The sequence below is a fragment of the Sminthopsis crassicaudata genome, chromosome 3 (assembly GCF_048593235.1).
Source record: "Sminthopsis crassicaudata isolate SCR6 chromosome 3, ASM4859323v1, whole genome shotgun sequence".
NCBI classification, from domain to species: Eukaryota; Metazoa; Chordata; class Mammalia; order Dasyuromorphia; family Dasyuridae; genus Sminthopsis; species Sminthopsis crassicaudata.
The window spans coordinates 319,247,578-319,259,756 of NC_133619.1; the positions used below are offsets into that span (position 1 = coordinate 319,247,578).

A 12,179-nucleotide genomic window follows, 5' to 3' on the forward strand; every position below is an offset into this window, starting at 1 on the left:
TTGCTCACTAGATCCCTGATCTATCCTTAATGAGCTCTGACTGAAACAACTACCATTATACCTTCCTCATTTACCCCATTCATTCCCTGTCTTTCCCTACTGGGATAATATTAGAATATGGCAAGATGCTCAGAACCCCCTGCAATGTGAAGTGCACACACACATCAAAACCTCAACCTTTGCTGAAGTCTGCTAGAGTAGAAGGGAAATTGGTAGCATTCTATTCATGATTAGAAAGAGTAAAGATTGCTCCAGGTATCCCCCCAAAAGAATTCATATTCTCTCTTCCTACTGAAAAAAATATATAAACTTTATAGTCAGTTCTACTATAGGTAAACAGGCTTTTATGAGCTAGCCTAGGAACCTAATCACTGTTTATAAGTTTGTATGGGATAGTTAACATTTCAATCTACAAATAACTAAAATTAAAATTTTGATAAATAGACCTTTCATAAGTTAAAGACTATAGGTACATAGCATCCTTTCTCATGAAATTCAAAGGACAGTCTAGTTTTAGTTAAAAAGTAATAATAACCACAAATTATGGCAATTAATTAAAAAATGTTAAGAATTCCAGTGACAGCTATAAAAGTACCAATTATGTATACTAAGAAGAAATAAATCTACCAATATACTAAATTAATTAAATAAAACCTAAATTCATCTCCAATCAGGCAATCTGTGATCAGTACTTACTGTTGTCATGTCATTTATATTTTCCAGTTTGGTTGGATCCTGAGGTCCATCTCCTTGTTCCCCTGAAGGTCCTATAAAATTGTTCAGATGTGCTTTAATAGCAGAATTTTGAAGTGTTAATTCAGCAATTCGTGCCATCAGATCTTTATTCTGCAGGAAAGGCTCATTTGTTCTTAGTTGCTGTCCATCTCCAAGTACTGGAGGTTCTTTTGGAAAAGTATGGTTCCCCGAATGCTGAAAATGGGAAGGAGGGCACTGGGCCTGTGACATGCTGGTAAATAAAGGCTGGGTTTTGTTCTCTAAATCTTCATCCATATGAGAAACTCTCCATCTCTGGGTGAAGAGACGGTTTTCCTCATTTGAGTTTGGAATTTCGACAGGGTTAGGCAAGTTCTTCTTTTCCCAATTTTGTTCCTTCTCAGTTATTTCTACACTTGGAAGAATACGTGGGGCAGGACGAGTTTGAACTGTCCTCCTCAATACTACAAATGAGAATAAAGAAATGAGCAATAAAATTTAATCTGTAACAAGCCCATGCTAAATTTCTTATCTAAAAATTTAAAATAATCTTCATGATAAACTAATTCAAGCTAAATAACATTTTGTCCTCCTATGAACATGATCTAATTACGTATAATAGTTATTTATTCATATGCCACAGCTTCTCCGACTAAATGATAAGTTTCATGAGGATCGGAATAAGTCTTATTAATCTTTTTATACACCTAGGACATAGCACAGTACTTGGTGTTCTTTGAATTTGTTGAATAGGAGAAAAGTTGACATAAATTAGTGAATTCTTTTAAAGAAATACAATTTACAACTTTCAAGAATATAAAATAATTTAAAGTAGGTTAACAAAGTATCACCTATAAAGGTTCTTGCTTTAATGAACAGATAAAAATCATCTGAATTAAAACATTGTAATAGTAGTTTTAGAAACATTTCAGTATGCTTGGGAAAATGTTTTCTCTCTTTAAACTTTTACCCAATATCTATGAAGAAAGGGTCAGATAAATAAAAGTTGTCATATAATCACAAATTGCGATCAATTAAAGATTTTATTCCATTTTATTTTTACTGAGAATCTATTCTCATGTCCTCAGTTTTTGAAATCTCTGAAGATTTTATAATAGGAAATGATTTTATAATAGGAGTTATTATCAGAATTGAAATAACATATAGATAAATGGATAATTATAGATATCTACCTATTTAGCTAGAAAGATAGGATTATGAAGTATAACAATCAAATTTCATTATCATCTAAAGACTAACATTCTATATCTCTTTTTCCTTTTCACAAAGTGACCAAAAAAAGTCATCAATGCTCAGTGATGCCATTTCTTCACTTGTTTGTCCCTAAAATCAGAGGTTTATTTACTTAAATGAAAATTAATAGAATTTTTTATGATATACTATAAAGCAATTTAATATTTCTTAACCATTTTTACAATAATAAAAAGTTACCAATTTTTTAAAAAACAGCAGTTATTCTTTCTGCAAGAATTCTTTTTTTTTTTTTTTTTTTTTTTAATTTTTTATTTTATTTTATAATTATAACATTTTTTGACAGTACATATGCATGGGTAATTTTTTACAACATTATCCCTTGCACTTACTTCTATTCAGATTTTTTCCCTTCCTCCCCCAACCCCCTCCCCCAGATGGCAAGCAGTCTTATATATGTTAAATATATTACAGTATAATTTAGATACAATATATGTGTGTAGAACCGAATTTTTTGTTGCACAGGAAGAATTGGATTCAGAAGGTAAAAATAACAGTTTACATTCATTTCCCAGTGTTCCTTTTCTGGATGTAGCTGGTTCTGTCCATCATTAATCAATTGGAATTGGATTAGTTCTTCTCTATGTTGAAGAAATCCACTTCCATCAGCATACATCCTCATACAGTATCATTGTTGAAGTGTATAATGATCTTCTGGTTCTGCTCGTTTCACTCAGCATCAGTTGATGTAAGTCTCTCCAAGCCTCTCTGTATTTCTCCTGTTGGTCATTTCTTATAGAACAATAATATTCCATAACATTCATATACCATAGTTTACCCAACCATTCTCCAATTGATGGACATCCATTCATCTTCCAGCTTCTAGCCACTATGAAAAGGGCTGCCACAAACATTTTGGCACATACAGGTCCCTTTCCCTTCTTTAGTATTTCCTTGGGATATAAGCCCAGTAGTAGCACTGCTGGGTCAAAGGGTATGCACATTTTGATAACTTTTTGGGCATAATTCCAGATTGCTCTCCAGAATGGTTGGATTCTTTCACAACTCCACCAACAATGCATCAGTGTCCCAGTTTTCCCACAGCCCCTCCAACATTCATCGTTATTTGTTCCTGTCATCTTAGCCAATCTGACAGGTGTGTAATGATACCTCAGAGTTGTCTTAATTTGCATTTCTCTGATCAATAGTGATTTGGAACACTCTTTCATATGAGTGGAAATAGTTTTAATTTCATCATCTGAAAATTGTCTGTTCATATCCTTTGACCATTTATCAATTGGAGAATGGCTTGATTTCTTATAAATTAAAGTCAATTCTCTGTATATTTTGGAGATGAGGCCTTTATCAGAACCTTTAACTGTAAAAATGTTTTCCCAATTTGTTACTTCCCTTCTAATCTTGTTTGCATTAGTTTTGTTTGTGCAGAAACTTTTTAATTTGGTGTAATCAAAATGTTCTATTTTGTGATCTATAATGGTCTCTAGTTCTCCCTTGGACACAAACTCCTTCCTCCTCCACAAGTCTGAGAGGTAAACCATCCCATGTTCCTCCAATTTATTTATGATTTCGTTCTTTATGCCTAAATCTTGGACCCATTTTGATCTAATCTTAGTATGTGGTGTTAAATGTGGGTCCATGCCTAGTTTCTGCCATACTAATTTCCAGTTTTCCCAGCAGTTTTTGTCAAATAATGAATTCTTATCCCAAAATTTGGGATCTTTGGGTTTGTCAAAGATTAGATTGCTATTTTTATTCACTATCTTGCCCTGTGAACCTAACCTATGCCACTGATCAACTAGTCTATTTCTTAGCCAATACCAAATGGTTTTGGTGACTGTTGCTTTATAATATAGCTTTAAATCAGGTACACTTAGACCACCTTCCTCTGACTTTTTTTTCATTAGTTCCCTTGCAATTCTCGACCTTTTATTCTTCCATATGAATTTTGTTGTTATTTTTTCTAGGTCATTAAAATAGTTTCTTGGGAGTTTGATTGGTATAGCACTAAATAAATAGATTAGTTTGGGGAGTATTGTCATCTTTATTATATTCGCTCGGCCTATCCAAGAACACTGAATGTCTTTCCAATTATTTAAATCTGACTTTATTTTTGTGGCAAGTGTTTTGTAATTTTGCTCATATAATTCCTGACTCTCCTTTGGTAGATATATTCCCAAATATTTGATACTATCGACTGTTATTTTGAATGGAATTTCTCTTTGTATCTCTTGCTGTTGGATTGTGTTGGTAATGTATAAAAATCCTGAGGATTTATGTGGATTTATTTTGTATCCTGCGACTTTGCTAAAATTCTGAATTATTTCTAATAGCTTTTTAGCAGAGTCTTTGGGGTTCTCTAAGTATACCATCATGTCATCTGCGAAAAGTGACAATTTGATTTCTTCATTTCCTACTCTAATTCCTTGGATCTCTTTCTCGGCTCTTATTGCCAAGGCTAGAGTTTCTAGTACTATATTGAATAGTAATGGTGATAGTGGGCAACCTTGTTTCACTTCTGATCTTACAGGGAAAGGTTCTAGTTTATCACCATTACATATGATGTTTACTGAAGGTTTTAAATATATGCTCCTTATTATTTTAAGGAATAGTCCATTTATTCCTATACTCTCAAGCGTTTTTAGTAGGAATGGATGTTGGATTTTATCAAATGCCTTTTCTGCATCTATTGAGATGATCATATGGTTTTTATTAATTTGATTATTAATATGGTCAATTATACTAATAGTTTTCCTAATATTAAACCAGCCCTGCATTCCTGGTATAAATCCCACTTGGTCATAGTGTATTATCCTGGGGATGATTTTCTGAAGTCTTTTTGCTAATATCTTATTTAAGATTTTAGCATCAATATTCATTAAGGAAATTGGTCTATAGTTTTCTTTCTCAGTTTTCGATCTACCTGGTTTAGGTATCAGTACCATGTCTGTGTCATAGAAGGAATTTGGTAGGACTCCTTCAATCCCTATTTTTTCAAATAGTTTACATAGCATTGGAGTTAGTTGTTCTTTAAATGTTTGGTAGAATTCACCTGTAAATCCATCTGGTCCTGGGGTCTGCAAGAATTCTTAAAGCATTTTAAAAATTAAAGGAGCTGGATTTTTTTAAAACTTCCAAATACAATCCAAATACAACAGATACAGTATGCTTCAATTTATCAAATATTTTCCAACTAAGTTAGCTGGCTCTAAACTAGTCTTTTTACATTTTACTTCAATACTTCTTCAAATTAAGAATGAGAAAAAGAGAAAATTTTCATTGATCTGAAATGTCATAAATGTGCCATTCCCTTCAAAAATGTCAATCATATCTAAGCCTTTTCACCCTGTTTTCCTTGTCTGTATCTTCCACAAATTTTACATAGAGGATATAATTTGTGCACTGGAGTCCTTCCTCAAGATTCTTTAACATTTACTTTTACATTCTCATCTAAAATCCACTGTAAGATTTGAGCTCTATTCCCTCTATCCCTTTTCAAAACCCTTCAATTTTTTTCTAACCATACCATTGAACTGAAACTGGTTCTCTCCAAGGGTAGCCTAACTGCTGACTCCAATGGCCTTTTCTCAATCCTCCTCCTACTAGACATTTCCACAGCTCTGCTGACTTTTCCCCCTCCTAAAAAATAATCTCTTCCTCTCTAGTTTCTATGACAACTGCTATCGTCTAGTTCTGCTCCAATCAGTTTGATCTCTCCTGGACTCCAAATTGAGTTCTAACTTGATGACCTTTTTTTGGGTCTTCTTTGGTGTCCTGCCTGAGGGACCTCCTCGAGTTCTGTTCCAGGTTCTCTTCTTTTCTCTCCCTTGGTGATTCCATTCATTCCCAGGATTCAACTATTATCTTTATGCAGATGATTTTCAAAAGGGAATAACATTTCTCCTGAAATAAACTATATCAAATGCCTGCTAGATATTAATTATAGTTTATGACTAGAATTTTCTAAACATTTCAAAAACAGACCTCACTATCTCCCTCATTAAATTTGCCCCTCCCTCAGTCCTTCTATTTCTGTTGAAAACACTAACTTCATTCCAATCAACCAGTCCTTTGAGTCACTGTTGACTCTTCCTTTTTCCTAATTCCAGTTCCTAAGTTTTGCTGGTTCTACATCCACATCTCTTGAATCCATCCCCTCTTATTCTCTTACATGTCTACCACTATCTTAATCATCCTCGACTGACTCCTATTTGGTCTCCCTGTTTTCAGTCTCTTCACCAATCATGCATCTGTTATTCATCTGCTCAAAAACCTACAATACTTTTCTATTGCCTTAAGTTAAAATACTCTTCAATCTCATATTCCCTCTATAGTCCAATTCTTCCAACCTACCTATCTGGTCTCACTTCTTATTGCTCTTTTTCCACATCCTGAATATTCTGGTAATACCACTTACCATTCTCATTTTCACAAGTGATACAGTAAACCTAGAATGTACTCTGCCTCTTATAATTCTTTTTCTTCCTATAAAAAACCTTTTATAATTTCCCTTCCATTCCCCAAGTAATCAGTACTTTTTTTGTCCCCAAATATCTTGTATTTATTATTTACAAATATTTATTCTCCCTAGTAATATGTAAACTCCTTAAGAGTAAGGAGTATTTAATTTTTATCTTCATAATCCCAGTACTTAACACTAGGCCTTTAATACAGTCAGAACTTAGGAAATGTTTATTGAGATGAATTAGAAGCTTTCTTACCTTCCTGCATTGGAGGGAATTCTGGGTTGCTTTTTTGCCTAGGAGGTGTTAGCATAACAGCTGGCTCAAACATATGGACTGGTAAACTGCTGACAAGACCCGAACCATCTGGGGGATTTGGCAACTGAGTCAGCTTAACAGGTAGTTCTTCCTGGGGGAATTCAGTCACTTCCCTTCTGAATATCAATGGAACAGAGATGTTATCATTTATAACTGGAGCCTCTGAAGAAAAAAAGAGAGAGAGAGAGAGAGAGACTCTAATAAAGTACATAAAAGTCAGGAATCATATCACCAATGGGCACATCCACACGAATATCTTCCATTACTTGGGCTCCTGACTTCCCAACTTGAATAACAAGGCCTCAGCTTTTAACTCCAGAATGTGGCTTTAGAAAAATGGTGGGAAACAGAAATGCTTTGAGCAGCTATCAAGAAGACTATAGGCAAACTCTGTTTGGCATTTCAGGAGATTATATTCATCACTATAATGAGTTCTCAAGGACTGCAAGTTCTCAAGATTCATAAGGTCATGATGGATAATGAAGTGTGCTTATTACAAAATAATGAAAATGATTTTACAAGTTACATATCAAAAATCATTATTTTGTAGTCACACTCAATAGTATAAGAAAAAACAGAATTTCAAATATCCAGTAAGACCCAAATATACTTTCCCATTATTCAATATTACCACACATATACCTTGACTATTGGCAATGCTTCTGATTGCCAATCCCCTTTCTGAGACTGGGCTTTCTTCTCTGTTAGATCCTATTACAGGGATATTTTTAATGGCATGTGCGAGTGAAATTAATTGCTCATCAGTTGTTACCATGTACTGCTGCAATTTTGCCTATGGGAGATAAAGGAAAAAGAAATATTAAAATAACCCACCCCAGATCTTGAGGTCAAAGCATCTGAAATAGAAAAAGGAAAAACAAAATAAGTATACTAAGAGAAAAAAATCCAACTCATAATTTAAAAGTATTTTAGGAAGATCAGGATAATTTTATTCTAGTTTAACAGAATAAAAAGGACTCCCTGTGATATTCAATTAAACAGATATTAAGTATTTATTATGTGCAAATGCACTGTACTAAGCTCTGAGGAAAAGTTTCTGCTCTAAAAGATCTTAAAATCTACCTTCCTGCTACTCAACTCCCTAAGCTTTTATGAATGCTATTTCAAGACAAGTAAAAGCTACTAATTACTATACTTATTTTCTTTATGGTTGATAACCTAATGTACAAGGCAGTATGAATCCAAAGGCCTATGTTCTAAATTGAATGAAATTAGCAATTGATTCAATATACTGGAATTGAGAACTAGGTTCCTCTTCTCCACCTATTCCCTTGTCCCCTTCATTCACCAACATAGTAAGACACAAAATTAAAAAAAAAAAAAAAAGGTAAACATACACACCAACACAAGAAAATAAAAATTCAATTAGAATGCAAAAAAGTAAAGTACCAAAACAATTAAGAGATGGGGAGAAAAAAGGTTATGCAAGTTATCCTGAGAAATACTTAGGGTTATAATAGAAATTAAAGAAATTAAGCACAGATGACAGCAAATAAATGACAATAAAACCACAAGATTAAATAAATAAAAGAAAAGCTTAGGGAGAAAAAAAGTTTTCTAGATCCCAGGACCTGAGGTTCTATAACTGACAAGGCCTTTAGAAATTCTGGAGCCCAAGCCTATCATTTTATAAAAAAGTTAACAAAACATGGATTCCAATTTAGACCATCTGACTCTAATCCATATATTTTTTCAACTACACTATCTTCTTGCATTGGGAATAACAAAGAATTGAACTTTAAGTCAATTGAATGAAATAATTCTGAATGGGTACTTCCTCATCTCAATACTGCTTTGCAGTGGCAATTAGCCTCAATATTAGTCTCAACAAATTATAATAACTGCCTAATTCCTCCTTGATGCTCTTTCTAAATTTGGCTTCTGTAATTTTCTGAAATCTAGTATCAGACACTTACAAGCTGTATGACCCTGAGCAAGTCATTTTACTCTATTTGCCTCCGTTTCCTCATCTGAAAAATAAGCTTAAGAAATGGCAAATTCCTCCAGTATCTTTGTCAAACAAATACTAAATAAGGTCACTAAATAAGAGCCAGACATGACAAACAATCAAACAACAAAATATTTTTATTCTATTATCTTTTATGTCTCTTCATCACATCTCTCCAAGTACTCTTTTTCTGCCAGCTACACTATCCTTAATCCTTCCAAAAAAATCAAGAAATAACTCATATCTTGCAGGCAGGATTCTGCCAAAAACTCACTTGTAATAATTCTATTGACTATAGTTTTTCTTCAGAACTTGACTACACTTTCATGGAATCTTGGAGTTGGGCTTCAGAAGTTATTCAATCCAACTCAGATTAGAACAAGAAGGCCCATTATCCCATCCTCAACAGAGAGTCAGTAAGTCTTCATATGAAGACTTCTAAAATAAGATAGAAAATACTACTATCATTTGGCTTTTTTTTTAATACTGCTTACACATAATCAAAGAAACAGACTGATAATGCAATCGGACCACAGATTTAGAGCAAGATCCATTTGGTCCAAACTTCTTGTTTTACAATAAAGAAACTCAGGCCCAAGATGATTAAATGACTTGTCCAAGATTACACAGGTATGGCCCAAACACAGAGTAAGATCTGAACTCAGGTCCTCTGACTTCCAAGCTAGGACTCTTTCCACTGTACTACTTTATAGTACTTACTTTATAGGTAAATAACATTCCTAAAGAATCATATCTTAAATATAACTTGTTCATTAAATAAATGAAATCTAAAATTTGAAAACTGCTACTCTATATTATCTCTGTAGGAATTTTTAAACTGTTATTGGAACATATAAATACTTGATACAATTATAAAGGGCACACAATATAATTACAAAATGACCCTTGAAGATTATGATGTATTTTGTTTACAGTAAATAAGAAGTAGTTCAGCATGAGCCAATCCATACTGTTTTAGAAGGTATCATCAACTCTTATAGATGGTAAAACCATGTCTATATGCTTCTTTCTACATTCCATATATAACACAAAATCTAGTACACAGCAAGTGATCAACAAATTTTATCAATGGTAATGAGAACAAATAATTGATAAGTAATTAACTAGTTTCAAATACTGAAACTTATTACCATCAACAGTTGTACTACATAATTCTTTATTAAATCTTTAAAATAGGTTTCAAAAATAGTCACACATTAAAAGCTTGGAATCTCATTAAAGTACTTGTAAAGCAGTATTTTCATCTCTGAGAAGGAGAATTTCTGCAGTCAGGGCATCAATCAATTCTCGATGATCACCTAATACCACTTCCAGTTGTTGCCTTGTATCAACCTCCTTACGTAGTTGCATCTCACTCTGAAAAAAAGGTAATGAATTCTCAAGTTAAAAGGGTGAAGGATAGGAAGAGAATTGAGGATTAAAAGCAATACATGCCTTTATACATAGAAATACAAATGCCTTACACTGCTAATCAAAATGTCATAATTTAAAGTTACTTTTAAAATTATTTTAAATGAGGCAGAATTTTAGATAATACAAACCATTCCTAAAGTAACACAATTTGAAGGCTGATTTCAATTGAGATCTGGTAAGAGGATAATAGCATGTCCAACACTATACTAATGACAATTTGGATAGAAATTTTAAGATAAATAACAATGAATTCAAATTATTAAGTATTTTCAAGACTAAGTGTATAAATAAGAGTCAAAAAATTGGTAGTATCTTTTAACTCGGTGTGATTTTTATTGCTAGAACTTAATTCCCATGAGTTTTTTTTAATGTAAAAAGGACCTAGATTTAAAAAAAAAAAAATTCACAGTTCCTTTATTTGTATATCAATTTCTAAAATGGTGACAAAGAAGCTGAATACAGTAAATTTTTTGGTACCTTTATTATAATCATGAAAGAAGAGCAAACTAATTCATATGTCTAATTTTATTTATGATCAGTTGTCAGTTGTGGCAATTTAAAATAATCCAAAATGGCATACAAGTTAGATATTACTTATATTTGGTCTGACATGTTTCATTCTTATGTGAAGTAAATTTTTCTTCCTACTTACATTGTGTTTAGGCTCCAATTAAAACTAGTGTGGATTTCCTTATCTTTCTGACTTTCACTATACCCAGCAAATATGTTTCTGAACCTAAAATTTTATTGCAGATAATATTTAAAGTACAGAACCCTTTATATACATTACTAACATATATAGTCAAGGGTTTATTGTATTTAGTTTGGCAGTTTAGACTACTTTTAGGTTTATAACACAGTGAAGAATAAATTAAAATAAAATACTGAGGTCTTACCTCCTTAAGGTAGCGCACCAGCCGACAGAGGGAGCTCACTAGGGATAAGGTAAAACCAGTCAGACCTTGATTATTTTTCCATCCCTTGACTTCTCGCCCTGTCCATCGTTCATATTCTTCCATTTCATGCTCCACTTCATGTATCATGTGTTTCAGGGTATCCAGGCTGGAGCCATCACCACTTGGTAAATCTGAGGTAGTTACATTGTTGAAAGAAACGTTTTTCTTCATCTTGGAAATATCTGGTTTTTTCTTCACTGAGAGTAAGAAAGCAGCATATTTTAATTAAAAACAAGGCAAAGATGCATCTGAATACCTGATATAAAAAGCTAGTGAACACATAGACACACGGAACTGATTTAGATTTATAAAAATAAGAGCTATTCTCCAACTGATAAATGGTCTAAAGACAGGAACAAGCAGTTTTCAAGAGAAGAAACGCAGGCTACTTTTAGCTATATTGGGGGAAAAAAAAAGTTACCTATCACTACTAATTTGAGAAACTCAAATGAAAGCAATTTTGAGATTCTACTTCATACCTATAAAAGTGGCAAAGATGACACAAAGGAAAATGACATGTTAGAGGGGCTGTGGGAAAAGAGGCAAAATGATGCATTGTTGGTAGATCTGTGAATGGTTACAACCTTTGGGAAAACAATTGAGAATTATACACAAAAAGTTATGAAATAATGTATGTCTTTTGACCTATATATACCACTGCCTAATATATATCCGCCCCCCCTCAAAAAAAAAAAACAAAGGAAAAGAAAAAGTTGCCATACATAGAAAATTATAGGTTTTTTTAATGATGGCAAAAAAACTAGACATTATAGAGATGTCCAATAGCTGAATGATTTGTGACATATGAATGTAAGGAATATTATTGTTCTATAAAACATGATGATCTCAAAGAAACAGAATGATACAAACTGATGTAAAATAAAGTACACAGAAGCAGAAGAATAATTTAAACTATAACATGTCTTTTATAAAAATAAAAAATTTTAAAGACTTTAATAAACTAATCAAGAATAAAACAAGCAAAATTTTTAAAATTCATATAATAATGTAAAGGCAAATAAGTTTGAAAACTATAAGAATTATGATCAATACAATGACCATCCAAGATTCCGGAGGACCAATTTGATTAAATAC

The 12,179-nt window shown here is 32.8% G+C and overlaps 1 protein-coding gene across 4 annotated transcripts in view; it reads right to left on the reverse strand.

The window, feature by feature from the left end:
• The window catches only part of SPICE1 (spindle and centriole associated protein 1), a 62,851-nt gene that overhangs the window by 13,135 nt on the left and 37,537 nt on the right, over nt 1–12,179 (reverse strand). For all 4 annotated transcript variants that reach the window (XM_074301206.1, XM_074301207.1, XM_074301204.1 and 1 more), the window contains 5 exons: nt 11,025–11,281; nt 9,940–10,071; nt 7,368–7,518; nt 6,666–6,887; nt 697–1,178 (listed from right to left, as the gene is read on the reverse strand). In XM_074301206.1, coding sequence (XP_074157307.1) covers nt 697–1,178; nt 6,666–6,887; nt 7,368–7,518; nt 9,940–10,071; nt 11,025–11,281 — 1,244 coding nt within the window. The remainder of the gene's footprint in view (nt 1–696; nt 1,179–6,665; nt 6,888–7,367; nt 7,519–9,939; nt 10,072–11,024; nt 11,282–12,179) is intronic.